The following is a 16,236-nucleotide window of genomic DNA, read 5'->3' as shown; positions in this document are numbered from 1 at the left end:
AGAATAAATGACTTGCCCAGACCAAAAACAAAACTGAAAAAACAACCCAAATATCAAATACAAACAAGAAACATGACTCAATAACTAAGCAACAAAAGTAAAGGCTGGGGAGTTCTTTCACTATCTTTTTGGTGATAGTTACACATGACATCCAAATGAATAGATTCCCTCATGTTCCACATTAGAACAGAACTGCATGCTCACAGTGTTAGACGTTCTACAGTTTTTAGATAAATTGTTTTGTAGTCATTATAACTGATAAAGCTATGAAAGCAAGCTCCCCAACCACTAAGTGACATTAGGTAAATCACAACTTCATTAAGTGCTTAAGCATATATCTGGCACAAAGGAAGTATTCAATCCTCCTTGGGTTAAATACTAGGGAGTAAGTTTGATAATTTAAAAGGACCAGCTGTACTAAAGAATTATACTGAGACAGACTGTGGGAAGGACAATGCTGGGGCAGAGGATACAAATATGCTGTGTTCAGAATAACGTTATCAACTCTGAGCAAAGGAATAGAATATATGAGCCACATATTTGCCACACTCAATATGGAAAAAACATGAAGAGAAGCACTTATAATACACTAAATGTATACTATTACATACCTAGCTGTTGTAAGACAGTTGCTTTTACTTGTGCAGAAAGATTCTCTGTCTGCAAAAGTTGTTCATAAGCTTCTTTTGCAGAATGATATTTCCTCTAAAGAACAGAAAAAGAGATTTGGAGAAAAATTAACATAATCTTTAAAGAACTACTTCATATATTAAGAATTAGACAATACTGATGTTTTAGCATATTTTTTAAAACTAAAAGAAAAAAGTGCTGATTCCATTATTGAATGTTTCTTTAACACTAGACAGTTGAGTAATAAGCCTTGTTCCAGAGTATCTAACACCAGTAAAACTGACATTCACTATAACAAAGTATCATTAAAGTATGACTTTTAAGAATTTTCCAAATGCCAGTATCATCTGAAATTTAATAACATTAAGTCTCAATTTTATTTAATAACATTAGCCGTATTCTACCTCCAAGTGCATATCTGTCTGCCTAGAAACACTGAGCTCCCAAGCAACTCAATAAATACAGCACATGTCAGGCTGGGTGTGGTGGCTCACACCTGTAACCCCAACACTTTGGGAGGCCAAGGCAGGCAAATCACGAGGTCAAGAGTTCGAGACCAGCCTGGCCAACATAGTGAAACCACGTCTCTACTAAAAATACAAAAATTAGCCAGGCATGGTGGCGCGCACATGTAGTCCCAGCTACTCGGGAGGCTGAGGCAGGAGAACCGCTTGAACCCGGGAGGCGGAGGTTGCGGTGAGCCGAGATTGCACCACTGCACTCCAGCCTGGGCAACAGAGCGAGACTCTGTCTCTAAATAAATAAATAAAGCACATGTCAAAAATGCTGTAGACAAAATCTAAATAAGTACAAAAGTAGTTAAAAATCTAAATTTTAAAGATACAGTTTCTAGTAAATATAAAATATCTTATAAAAATATTTATAATACATATGATTTTAAAGACATCAAAACTCTGTTACAGCCTAACAATGTCTGTAAGACTTAGGATTTCACAGGCAAATGTCTAAATGAAACCGTTTAGCCACAGTTCTCAAGAGTACTAATATAACTGAAACTCTTTATTGCTATGGTTATAAACTTTAAGACAACTCCCCCAAAACAGAAGGAAAAAACTAACAAAAGAAAGGCTCATAAATATTACCTGTAAAACATACTTGGCAGAACAATGGATTGAAGTGGCTTTTATTCATATCATTACCAGTACATAACTGCCTGAGCAAATAAATATTTTCCAAAAAAAGTAGGTAGAAATACAAAACTAGGCTGTATGAACCTCAGGCAAGTCACTTAAACTAGGATTCAACATCAATAAACAACTGATGCAATAAAACAAGAGCTAATATCCAATCTTGCTACCTACAGGGTTGTCCTAATGATGGAAACAATTAAGGAGCTACACACACACACACTGCTAACATAAGGAAGATTTGAGAGAACTGTCTATTGAGATGATCAGGAGTTTTTTGGTTTGTTCGTTTTTTTGAGATGGAGTGTCGCCCTTGTTGCCCAGGCTGGAGTGCAATGGCACGATCTCAGCTCACTGCAACCTCCGCCTCCCAGGTTCAAGTGAATTCTCCTGCCTCAGTCTCCCGAGTAGCTGGGATTACAGGCATGTGCCACCACGCCCACCTACTTTTGTATTTTTATTAGAGACAGGGTTTCTCCATGTTGGTCAGGCTGGTCTCGAATTCCCAACCTCAGGTGATCCGCCCGCCTTGGCTTCCCAAAGTGTTGGGATTACAGGCGTGAGCCACCACGTCCAGCAATCCAGAGTTATTAAATCAACTTTTACTTATCAGCTAAACTAGTTCCCCCAAAACACTCATCTGGTCTAAAAAAAGTTAATTAGATAGTTAGGCCAAGGATAAGGGCCAAGTTATTCAATTCCTTCAATTGATAAATATTTGTTAAACACGTAATACATAACAGGAACTGCTAAGACTACACAGTAGTGAAAAATATACACAGGAAAAACAAATTAAGCATATTGTGCTGTGTATGATAACATTATAATACTTCTCAGAGGAAGAACGAATGCATATTAAGTTTAGAGTACTAGCAGGCTGGACAGAAAACGCAAAGACTACTTCACAAAGACCTCCCTAATCCATTTAAAGACTACTGACTGTATCCTAAAACAATGGAGAACCACTGAATGATTTCAAGTAATGTAATCAGATTTAAATTTTAGGAAAACCACCTTCATGAATTATCTTAACAAATGTTAAAATATACCTCTCAACACTGTAATAAAAACAATGATCTATTTGAAAAAATGGTAGCATCATATTTGGAAATATGAAATTAGATTTCTACCTCATACCATATATAACAAAACCAGCAACTGCATTAAAGACCTGAATATGAAAGGTAAAAGTATAAAGTTAAGAGAAGAAAATGTAGAAGAAAGTTTCCTTGAGATGGGAGAGAATTTATTGGACATGACCAAAAAAACACAAATCATAAGGAAGAGTAAAGATCTGACTCAAAAAGCATAGGCAGAGAAACAGGCAATGGACATAAGTAACCCAACACATAAAAGGTGAAAAACAATGTGAATAACTATACTCCTCTAGAAATCAGAACATACAAGTTTAAATGACATAACACCTTCTACCTTTAAGACTGGCAAACATAAATTTGAGTAATTCCAAGCATTGTAGGGATGTGAGTAAAGGAGAACACTCACGCCCTGGTGGAAGGGGATTTACTCAAAAAATTAGGAATACAAATATGCTGCAATCTAGCAATATTACTCTTGGAATACGTATGCCAAGGAAACCTTTCCACAGGTAATGTTCTGAACAGTACTGCTTGTAGTATGGAGAAGTTGGGGGGCAACCTAAGTTTCTGTCACTAGACAAGTACAAACAAAATACAATGGATGCTTATAGTAGAACATTAAGTAGCAATTATAAATGATGTGTAAAAAAGTAACTTGAGTTTATCTTTAATAGTGTTGAGTAGAAGTTTTGCCTCTGACAATATTTGGAGTGGCATTCCACACACAGCTTCACATTCTGGATAAAATATAAAAGTCAACTACCAGATGGCACTGGAGAGAGACCAAAATCAGGCAAAACCAAAGGAAAAGTTCACACTTAAAGGAAGGAAACGGCACTAGATGAGTAACTCCCTTTTTCTTGGATCTTCACCTGAAGGCAGGCTTCAACTGGTACTTTGGCTGGCTAGAACTCAAATAGAAATGGCAGTCTTACTAGCCTGAAGAATCATAGGACAGCTTTTGAGGCTACCATAAAGAGTTGGAAGTGAGGGGAGAAATCCCAGTCAGGAGACAGAGAGTGGAAACACCAAATTCCACACATAAACTCTGCCCAAAGCTCTGACTGCCGAATTATGCATGAACAGAACAGATAATGAGCAGCCTAAAAGAACTAGAGAGAGATTTCAGTTGCTGCCATTACAAGGGTGACAAAGTTTAGAGTGTGAGTTATCTGGCTAATAAAGCAAAAATATATCAATCTTCACAGAAAAATATAGTCAATCTCTACAATGTATTACTCATGATATGCAGGATAAAAATTATTAAACTTATGAAGATCAGGAAAATTTCACCTATATTCAAAAGAAAAGAAAATTAATGAAAACCAACTGTGAAATTACTCAGATGTTGAAAATTGTAGTTTTTTTTTTTTTGAGACGCACTTTCACTGTGTCGCCCAGGCTGGAGTGCAGTGGTGCAATCTTGGCTCACCACAACCTCTGCCTCCTGGGTTCAAGTGATTCTCCTGCCTCAGTCTCCCGAACAGCTAGGATTACAGGCGCGCCACCACACTTGGCTAATTTTTTGTATTTTTAGTAGAGATGAGGGTCTCGCCATTTTGGCCAGGCTGGTCTCGAACTCCTGACCTTAGGTGATCTGCCCGCCTTGGCCTCTCAAAGTGCTGGGATTACAGGCATGAGCTACTGCGCCTAGCCCTGTAGATAATTTTAAAGCAGATATTCAGGCTGGGTGTGATGGCACGCGCCTGTAGTCTCAGCTACTCGGAAGGCTGAGGCACGAGAATCGCTTGAACCTGGAAGGCAGGGGTTGTGGTGAACCGAAATTATGCCACTGCACTCCAGCCCGGGCAAGAGAGCCAGATACTGTCAAAAAAAAAAAAAAAAAAAAGCAAGCAGATATTTGAACAATGTTGACAAAAGAAAAACATAATCCTAATGAATTAATGTATAAAAAATCATACTCCAGAAAGAGAAACAAAAGGAAATTCCAGAACTGAAAAAATGTTAATCTGAAATTAAAAAAAAAAAAAAAATCACTATATGGATTGAATAGCAGATTGGAAAGTATATTTAAAAAAAAAAAACAGAAATCAATGCATTTGAAAACAAGTCACTAGAAAGCATACAGATTGAAGCAGAAACACACACACTCACACACACACACACAAAAGTTAAAAGTTAAAAAAAAAAAGAAAGCATCTAAGATGTTTGAGGCAATAGCATATAGTCTACCATACGTGTAATTGGAGTCCGAGAAGAAGAGAAAAACGGTGGAGCAGAACAAATATTTGACAAATCAATGGCTGAGAATTTTCCAAAACTGATAAAAAACATCAAACCCCAGACTTAAAATACTATTAGTATAATTATAAAGAAAAAAACAATATCTGAGCACACTGAAGTCAAATTTTTGAAAACCAAATATAAAGAGAAAAACCTTTTAAAAGCAACCAGAGAAAAACAATACAATACAAATAATACAAAAGGAATGACAGCTAACTTTATCCAACCATATCAATAATCAAATTAAGTATAAATGAACTAGACACTCCAAACCACCACCAGCACCACCAGCACCACCACCACCACCATCACTAATAAAAGAGACTGCCAGAATAGATCTACAAAAGGAAGAGCCAAGAACATTATATTTATGGGATGGACATTACAGGCCCCAAGAATTTAAGAACAATACCTTTATCATATACTCAGTTTCTACATGTACTTGGGTCTATTTCTGGGCTTTCTAGGATATTTCACTGATTTGTCTATTCACATGCCGGTACCACATTTTTAATTATACAAGTTTTATTGGGTTAGTATATCCCATACAATCCTCCCACCCCTGTTTTATCATGTTTTACCATATCAACTTAGCTAACTCCTGATAAAAGTTTGTTGGTATTTTTGTATTATGTTTCTGTTACACTAAGGAGAATCAACATCTTTATGCTGTTGAGTCACAGTATCTCTCTAAAGTTTATTCCTAAGTATTTAATATACTTTGCTGAACACTCTAAATAGAATGTTTTCCTGTTATGTTCTGACTATTGTTGTTGAAGCTTATTAATTCTGTATGTTAATTTGTGCCTGTAACTGACTTCTCTCTCTTATCTAACTACACTGGCTAATATCTATAGTATAATACCAAGGACTAATGGAAATAGTAGGCATCTTCACCTTGCTCCTGATTCTAGTGAAAAGGTCTCTAGAATTTTGCCTTAAGTAAAATTCTGACTTTGAAACTAAAGCATACGCATTTTATCACGATAAGAAAGTAACCCGCAATTCCTATGTATAAGAGTGTTTTCATTAGAAATGGGTATTGAATTTATCAAAGATTTTTTCAGAATCTATGGTGATAATGATTTGACTTTACCTTTAGCTCTATTATTACAATATTAATAGATTTCCAAAGATTCAGTCAACCTTGCATTCCTGAAATGAATAACACTTGGTCATAGTATATTGTTGCGTTTAATGAGATAAGGTATTCTGTTTGCTAATATTTTATTAGCATTTTTATACCAATATTCATCATGATATCAGTCTGTATATTGACTCTCTTATTATACTGTCTTTTATTAGGTTCGGATGTAATACTTGCTTCAAAACAAAAAGGAAAAACAGTATGACTGTTTCTCAAAAAATTAAACAGAATTACCATATGATCCAGCAATTCCACTTCTGGATATATTGCGAAAAGAACTGAAAGCAGGAACTCTAACAACTTACATACACATTCATTGCCAAGCAGCACTATTCACAACAGACAAAAACTGGAAGCAAACCAAGTGTCCATCAACAGATGAAAAAAGCAGCACTATTCACAACAGACAAAAACTGGAAGCAAACCAAGCGTCCATCAACAGATGAAATGGATAAACAAAATGTGGTACATCCATACAATGGAATATTATTCGGTCTTAAAAAGGAATGGAATTCTGACACATGCTACAACATATACAAACCATATAGACATTATGCTAAGTGAAATAAGTCAGATGCAAAAGCACAAATATTGTATGATTTCACCTTTTTTTTTTTTTTTTCCCTCAAGACAGAGTCTTGCTCTGTCACCCAGGCTGGAGTACAGTGGTGGGATCTTGGCTCACTGCAACCTCCACCTCCTGGATTCAAGCGATTCTCCTGCCTCAGTCTCCTGAGTAGCTGGGACTACAGGCGCCTGCCACCACGCCCGGTTAATTTTTGTATTTTTAGTACAAGCGGGGTTTCACCATGTTGGCCAGGCTGGTCTCGAACTCGTGACCTCAAATGATCCATCCCTCGGCCTCACAAAGTGTTGGGATTACAGGCATGAGCCACCGCGCCTGGCAGATTCCACTTTTATGAGATACCTAGAGTGGTCAACTCACAGAGACAGAAAGCAGAATAGTGGCGGCTAGGAGCCCAGTGAAGGTGGTAATGGGGAATTATTACCTAATGGCTATTTTGAGATGATGAAATAGTTTTAGTGATGAATGGTGGTGACAGATTCACAACCATACAAATTTGCTTAATGTCACTGAGTTGTACACTTAAAACTGGTCAAAATGGTAAAATCCTATGTATTCATGAAATAAACCCTACATATTTATCACATACTTATGTATCAGCTGGAATTTTTTTCTTTATTTAGAGTTCTTGGATTCGTGTAAAATACTTATCTATATTATAGATGTCTAATATAGATAAGTATTATAGCACTTATCTATATTATTTTGCTATAGTATAATAACATACATAAGTTATTTATATAGTGTTTTGGTAATATATTAATGCTTGACAGAAAAGTGTTAAAAATGAAACAATTCTTATAAACAGTGTTATTCAAAATAATATTATTTGTAATTATTCCTCAAAGGGGAGTAGTTAAATTAGTTAACTGTACATCTATATGTAAAGGGATGTGATGCAGCTCTACACATACTGATATGGAATGATTTCCAAGATACAATATTAAGTTAAAATTTAAAGCAAGGTCAGAAGAGAACATACATTATTGGCTATCATTTGAATAAAATTAAATACAAGAAATAAACATGCAAACATATGTGGACTTGCTTATATATATACTGAGTTTCTCTGGATTGATTTAAAAACCACTGGTAACATTGATGGCTTCAGGGAGGGGAGTAGATGCCTGGGGAAGTGGAAGGAAGAGGATACTTCACTGTGTATTCTTTCAAAACTTCTCATTTTGGATTATCTATTCAAAAATAACTAACATTTCAGTAACAGAATGAAAAGGGAGAAATCCTCTACCTTGAAACCTTAAAGGCTATAAGAATTAAGATGGTGAACTGCTCAAATTATTTCACTAAACTCAAGAAAAAGAAAAGAAGCCCAGTTAATACTATTATTACTGTAGAAAAAATGATCTGGAGGTCCCAGCTAATAAAACAGGGAAGGTAAATCAATTCATCAATATAAATGTTCAAGAATAATTGACAATATATTTGGAGATATGACATTATACAGTCATGTGTCACTTAACAATTTCATCGTTGTGCAAACATCAGAGTATACTTACACAAACCTAGATGGTATTGCCTACTACACATCTAAGCTACATGGTATAGCCTCTTGCTTCTGGCTACAAACCTGTACAGCATGTTACTATACAGAATACTACAGACAATTACAATACAATGGTAAATATCTAAACATAGAAAAGGTTCAGTTAAGAAAAAAACACACACAGAAAAAGTACGGTAAAAATATGCTATTATAATCCTATGGGACCACCATCATATATGTGATCCTTTGTTAATCAAAACATCATTGTGCAGCACATGTACAGAGAAGCAAAGTTATCTTTATTTATAGATGGTATGACAATATACATAGAAACCTATGAGAATCATTTTTTTTTTCTTTAAACAGTCTCACTCTGTTATCCAGGCTGGCGTGCAGTGGTGCCATCTTGGCTCACTGCAACCTCCGCCTCCCTGGGTTCAAGCGATTCTCCTGCCTCAGCCACCCAAGTAGCTGGGATTACAGACACATGCTACCACACTCAGCAAATTTTTTAATTTTTAGTAGAAACAGGGTTTCATCATGTTCCCCAGGCTAGTCTTGAACTCTGGGCTTCAAGTGATCCACCTGCCTCAGCCTCCCAAAGTGCTGGGATTACAGGTGTGAGTCACTACACCTGGCCAATTTACTAAAATATTTTTTAATCTACTAAAATAGTAACAGCTTTGTCTATAAGATCATAAAAGATAAAAATACAGGGTTAGGGGATGAAATCTCATTAAAATTAAATAAACCCAAATGCCTCTTATTAAATTCAACAAAAAAATTTTTTTAATCCTTTACTCATATCTCTACAAAAGACCTCTTTTTTTGTTTGTTTCCTTTTTGTTTGAGATGGGGTCTCGCTTTGTCACCCAGGCTGGAGCGCAGTGGCGAGATCTCAGATCACTGCAACTTCCACCTCCCAGGCTCAAGAGATCCTTCCACCTCAGCCTCCCAAGCAGCTGGACTACAAGCGTGCACCACCATATCCCGCTAATTTTTGTATTTTTGGTAGAGATGGGGTTTCACCATGTTGCCCAGGCTGGTCTGAAACTCTTGAGCTCAAGTGATACACCCACCTTGGCCTCCCAAAGTGCTGGGATTACAGGCATGAACCACCACACTCGGCCAAGACCTTTTTGCTTTTCAAACATTATAAGCTCAATACCACAAAACCATTGTACTTGCTAACATTTCTTTAACATCATTCTAGGTAAAGTGGTATTCCATAACTTTAGTTTTAATTATGATCTTAGTATTTAATCCTGTGAAGGTAATGTTGGGACAGGGCCCTCGGGGATTATGAAATGATCCTTCTTCATTTATTAGTGGGGAAGACTTCTTCCTATGTAGAGAAGTAGAGAAACTTCCCTTGAACTATTGTTTACATAACAGTAGCCATTAAATACATCTCACTTAAATTTCCTAAATCCATATTCATAAATAGGGTCCATTGGTAAAAATTGGTGGAACTATAAAAACTAACTTTTAATAGGTAGGTAAGCAGGCCATCTGGCTTCTCTTAATTTTTCACTTGAAAATGAAAATCCATATTATAATCACTGGAGTAGAGGTTTTTTTAATCCTTTCATATACTTACAGTGTCACCTAATAATTATATACTGTTTGCCATGAGTTTATTCTTTTGTTTTGTTTAATCTAATCAATATTAAAATTTATCAAATGAATCAATGGGAGGAGGGCCCTGTGCCCACATTACCTTCACAGGATTAAACAATAAGACCAACAGACAACTTCACATCAGAAACAATGGAAGCCAAAAGACAATGTATTGTGAATTTCAAAGCAGTCAAATAAACAGACATCCATCTCCACCAAAAATACTCATTAAAAATGAAGGTTAAAAAAACTTCTGCTTCTTTAGCTAATGACAGACCAGTGGTCTCATAGAGAACTAGAAAAACTAGAGTATGGGGTAGAGGGGGGATGGGGAGGTAGAGGGGGGATGGGGAGGTAGAGGGGGGATGGGGAGGTAGAGGGGGGATGGGGATGCAAAGTGGGGATGGGGAGGGTGGAGGTACCCAGGAATCTGATGTTAATTTTTTAAAGCTCCCCATGACAGCTGATTAATAAAGCTTCCCAAATAATTCTGCCATAGAGCTGGGTTTGGGAACCACCAGCATAAATGATCTCAAACTGTCTGATTACATCCTATAACAATATAAATAACAGGATGCAGCAGGATCTTGTATCTGGTGGGTATGAACTCTGCATGGCACATATATGCCTTATTGTAACACTTGGGCCAAAACATCAAAACAGACCTTATAAATTATGTAGGCATTAAAAAAAAACCAACAGTATTTGTTTCCTAAAAAGCTGTTAAAAATTTATGTAAACTATGATGACCTAATTTTGAGTCTCATACAAATTTATTCCTGATTTTCCATACCACTGCCTAAAATGAATGTGTTATACTTTTATTTCATTTTACTTTAAGTTCTGGGATACACATGTGCAGAATGTGGAGGTTTGTTACATAGGTATACATGTGCCATGGTGGTCTGCTGCACCTATCAACCCCATCATCTAGGTTTTAAGCCCCACGTGCATTAAGTGTTTGTCCTAATGCTCTCCCTCCTCCCCTTGCCTCCAACCGCCCCCCCTCCGAATGTGTTATACTTTTATCATACAACTAAGCAAAATCAAGATGTATCAATCTTGACCGTGTATTAATCAACACACACAAAACCAAGATGTTCTAAAATTTAAAAGTTTTTTAAAGTGAAGGAGCCATGAAATTAATGGCAAGGACATCAAGAGGTGACTCTTGATGCCTTTCCAATAATGACACATAGAAGAGTTATTTCAGTCTTAAGAAAAAGCAAAAGAATTTTTTAAAAAACGCATTACAACAACCATTTATAAACATTCTGAAAAGAAAGGAAGGCATCTGGCATCAAGAATAAGAGAAATCTTAAATATAGCCATTTGAGCTTGCAAATCTACATCAAGTTCAGTTGTTTCTTTTTTTCTTGAGACAGAGTCTCACTCTGTTGCCCACGCTGGAGTGCAGTGGCGAGATCTCAGCTCACTGCAACCTCCACCTCCCAGGTTCAAGCAATTCTTGTGCCTCAGCCTCCCGAGTAGCTGGGATTACAGGTGCTTGCCACCACGCCCAGCTAATTTTTTGTATTTTTAGTAAAGATGGGTTTTCGTCATGTTGGCCAGGCTGGTCTTGAACTCCTGGCCTCAAGTGATCTACCCGCCTTGGCCTCCCAAACCAGTGGGATTACAGGTGTGAGCTACCGCGCCCAGCCGCAAATGGATCAACTTTAAAGGAAAATATTAAATGGAATTCATTTGTATACAGCAAGCACTCCTTGGAATAACTGTTTTACTAAGCAGCATCTTGATCACATTTAATGAGTATAAAATACAAAATTTACCTAAGAAGTAACGCCCAGAACTCCATTAAATTATCTGTACACTTCTGATTTCAGTAAAGCATGATAGGAGTGATGCTTTTTGTTGGCTTTTGTTTTAAACAGAATAAGTTAAAATACTTACCTGGGTTTCATATAAGTGGGCAATGTGAAATTGAACTGCAAAGGATGAGGAAAAATAAAAAATCAGTAACAATACAGCAGAATTTGGGGCAAATTAAGTAAGAATAACAAAACATCAAACATTATCACAGTCTACACTATATAGATTTAAGTAATAGAAAAACGTAACTTTTATTTGCTTTTACTAAAATAGAATATACAAACAAACACACTAAAGAACACAATCATGATAAGAAACCACATGTATTCATTGTTGGTCATTATCAAATGAAATTTCTGTCAATGTAATTATTAAAATTAGCATTAAATCTACAGCAAGTGAATGTATGTTTTACAAAGTTCAAAATGGCAACATTAAGCAAAGAGAGAAAACCTTTATAATCTACACATTTCAAAACACAGTATTTAAAAACTGAATCCCAAGTCAAAAGAGTAAAATCAATATTTAATTAAAAAATATTAAAACCAAAGTACAAATCAGTGATGACATAAAAATTCAAAGAAAAATAAGTTTTACAAAGACAATAAGTAGCCTGGTGTTGAAAAGAGTAATACTGGCTCGAAGTAGGTACTCTACATTTGTTGTGACATCAGGCATTATTATAGCTATCAAGTAATCAAGTAGACTGTCTAAAGTAAACTATCCAAATCAACTAAACTGTAATAGCCTAAAGTCTCTAAATAGAAAATATGCTCTCCCGTTTGAGTGACCAACCACCTTGTAGCACTCATGATGGTTCAAACTGTTTCAAATTCAACAGTTTTATGCCATGTGGCACTCATCCTACCTATGCAGACATTTTTCTCTCAAGAGTAATGATCTACAACTGAGATTTAAACAGAGTAGAATAAAATGAGGATTTACCAAAATATTTAGTTTGATATTTATGAGACATCCATAAAAGTTATCATTCAACTGACTTACCAAAGTTACCTTTTAGGTACTAGACCATAATGAATTAAAAGATAATCAGTTGTTTTCTTATTCTCATAAACAAATTTGAAAAGAATTTTAAGCATCTATATATTCTAGATGGTTTATATAACCTGGATATATAATTAAGAAAAAGGTATAAATTAAAACTTTATAAATTACTAAACCAATGAGTCAATTTTTTCAAATCTAACCTTATATTAGAAACTATAAAATACTGCTGCATTTGTTATTTTTCTACCGTTTATTCTACAAACACCCTAATCAGTACTGGATCCTGAATTTCATTTAAAAAAGTAAAAATCCTTTAGATTTTCACAGGAAATTACCTTTAGTAAAAGTATGACATAATTCATCTGGCTTAAATGATGATTTAATCCATACTATTTCTTAATCCATGTTATATTGAAAATTCTACAGAGTTTTCGCTGATTCAACAATTTCCTAGGGCATTTCTAAAGACTAAGACTACTTTTCACTAATATCTCTCTATACTCTTTCAAGTGATTTACAGGAGGCTAAGGCAGGAAGATCGCTTGGTGCAGGAGTTCCAGGCTGCAGCTGAGCTACTCTGACACCACTGCACTCCAGCCTAAGTGGCAGAGAAAGACCCCATCTCCAAATGAAACAAAAAACAAAAACAAAAAAGTAATTTACAGCAAAACACTGACTTTCTAAAACCCAGAATCCTTTGTATAACTGAAACTGTCATTAATTGCTCGATTTTTCTTATACCAATTAAAAATGTCATTTTTCGGCTGGGCGCAGTGGCTCACGCCTGTAATCCCAAAACTTTGGGAGGCCGAGGTGGGCGGATCACGAGGTCAGGAGATCGAGACCATCCTGGCTAACACGGTGAAACCCCATGTCTACTAAAAATACAAAAAATTAGCTGGGCGTGGTGTGGCAGGCACCTGTAGTCCCAGCTACTTGGGAGGCTGAGGCAGGATAATGGTGTCAACCCGGTAGGCGGAGCTTGCAGTGAGCCAAAATCGCGCCACTGCACTCCAGCCTGGGCAACAGAGTGAGACTCCATCTCAAAAAAAAGAAAATAATAATAATAATAATTTATTTTTCAAGTAAGAAGGTTTTTAAGAAATTCAGTGTCAAAGAATATTCTTAAACCTTTTTACTGGATACTTTAGTGCATATTAAATAAATATACCTAAATACATATCGATAAACATATAATCAACCCAATCTGCTTTTGAAAAGACACCTACATAGAAGCAGAAAATAATTGTTTGGAAAAAAATACTTTGTTAGAACATGCTTCGTAAATGCATTCTTTTCTAATTAATTGAAAAATGTCAACTCAAACTTTCTAAATGATATATAAAACTATCATAAAAGTCACAAATATGTCTTCATAATTACCAATAATTTTTATCCCACACAGTAGGAATCAGTAAGCTATCAGATAAGAATCTTTATATACTCATGTTTCCTGAAAGACCAGCAAAACCTGTTTTTAATCCTACCAAGTCATCTACAATATAATACACAACAGAAAAAAATCAATCTTGTTTATTAGTGAAGATACTTTTAATTCAACAACTCACTTCACTGGCCTATCTATTTTAGACACAGGCTGTTCACAATATCTGGTCTTGCAGGTTCCATTTGTGTAAGTAGCCATGGCAACCAATACAGTTACATTAAACAATTCTAAAAGAAAAAATTGCACAGAATTTATCACTAACATTATTGTTATTTGCCACGAAGTGATCTGAATACATGTAGAAAACTATAGTACTTAATAATACTTACTTTCAGCATTGGACAAAGTGCAGGGATTACAGTCAACCAAAGCTAACTGAAAATGCTGCAAGACGAGAGTGAGAAAATTAATGCACTCAATTTAGAGTCACATAAAAGCATCTTAAGATACTTTTCAGGTAAGTAAGGTCTAAAATAATAATAAATACATGCTACGCAAATAAAATACACTAGCCTACCAACTAGAAATATCTTGAACATTTACTGCTCACAACTGACATGCTGTGGGGTTATTTTCTTGAGACAGCTGAGAACGGAGAATTTGAAAAAGAATTAATTTTATCAAGTCATCCTATGTATATTTTTATTTATATGAAAAAGGTGAAGATTTTTAAGTCAAGTAAACAGGAAGTGTTACACAACAGTTTAAATATTTAGAGAACATATCATTATTTTTAAAAATCCAAGTAGAAGTCTGATGGTATTGTCAGAACACCACTGCTTATCTCAAAATGAGACATGGACTTCTGAAACAAAAAAATCACTATGAGTATTGTCATAGAGGGTAAAACTTTCTGTCTTTACTGATCTTTCAATAATCACTGTACTTAAGTGCCTTTTAAAATAGCCTGTGTCCAAGTTCACCTACCAAATATAACTGCCCTTTTACAATGTGACATTATATGCATAGAATTTGTATAATTTCCCAGTCAACAATAAACCACTAATATAGAATCCACTTGTAATAATATCATATAAGCACGTTAACATCAATGCATAACACTAATTTTTAGGAATGCATATTAGCATCAAGAACACCGGGTGACATTTAATATCTAGTTTATCAACATTAAACAAGGTATATAAATTAAGATAAACAAGTAATAGAGTTGGTATAAACTCTAAGTTAAAAAAGATGAGTAAATCTCTTTAAACTCTTCTAAATAATATTCCTACAAATATATATTCAAATTTTCTGAGCCTCCACAAATTTTTAGCATTAAAAGTAATTAACAAAGTGGAAAGCATTAAAAAAAATGACCATAATAAATTCATTCCTATCCACAATCCAAAAATCTAAAGAGTTACTGATGTTGGCTACCCAAAAGTCACAAGGGAGGAAAATTAGAAAACATCATTTGGTATGAACACTGGCTATTATTAATGTATTCACTCAAGAATGTCTCTTGGCCAGGTGCGGTGGCTCACGACTGTAATCCCAGCACTTTGGGGAGGTCGAGGTGGGTGGATCACCTGAGGTCAGGAGTTCAAGACCAGCCTGACCAATATACTGAAACCCCATCTCTACTAAAAATAAAAAATTAGCCGTTCATGGTGGTGAGCGCCTGTAGTCCCAGTTCCTCCGGAGGCTGAGACGGGAGAATTCCTTGAACCCGGGAGGCGGAGATTGCAGTGAGCCAAGAGCGTGCCACTCCACTCCAACCTAGGCGACAGAGACTCCATCTCAAAAAAAATAAATAAATAAAAGTCTCTGATGTGCATGCATAATTAGGCTGACCAACACTTGTAATATTCTTAAAACTTAAAGCTGATTACATCTTCTGAATGGGTAAATTACTAACAGAATGACTGTGACCCTTAAATATTAAATGTTTAATTTATCCAACAAGTATTTATCAAGAGCCTATAATGCCCTAAGGACAATGCAGACACTAGGGATGCAATGGTCAACAAAA

The 16,236-nt window shown here is 35.7% G+C and overlaps 1 protein-coding gene across 16 annotated transcripts in view; it reads right to left on the bottom strand.

Moving 5' to 3' along the window:
* KDM6A (lysine demethylase 6A) overlaps window positions 1–16,236 on the bottom strand; it is a 234,187-nt gene that overhangs the window by 59,759 nt on the left and 158,192 nt on the right. For all 16 annotated transcript variants that reach the window (XM_054470663.2, XM_054470666.2, XM_054470665.2 and 13 more), the window contains exons 7-9: window positions 14,591–14,645; window positions 11,888–11,922; window positions 612–705 (exon numbers count right to left, since the gene is read on the bottom strand). In XM_054470663.2, the coding sequence (XP_054326638.1) occupies window positions 612–705; window positions 11,888–11,922; window positions 14,591–14,645 (184 nt within the window). The remainder of the gene's footprint in view (window positions 1–611; window positions 706–11,887; window positions 11,923–14,590; window positions 14,646–16,236) is intronic.

Source organism: Pongo pygmaeus, chromosome X (genome assembly GCF_028885625.2).
Source record: "Pongo pygmaeus isolate AG05252 chromosome X, NHGRI_mPonPyg2-v2.0_pri, whole genome shotgun sequence".
Taxonomy (NCBI): domain Eukaryota; kingdom Metazoa; phylum Chordata; class Mammalia; order Primates; family Hominidae; genus Pongo; species Pongo pygmaeus.
Note: the sequence above shows the minus strand (reverse complement) of the source record. Positions and strands in the feature narration are given on the sequence as shown.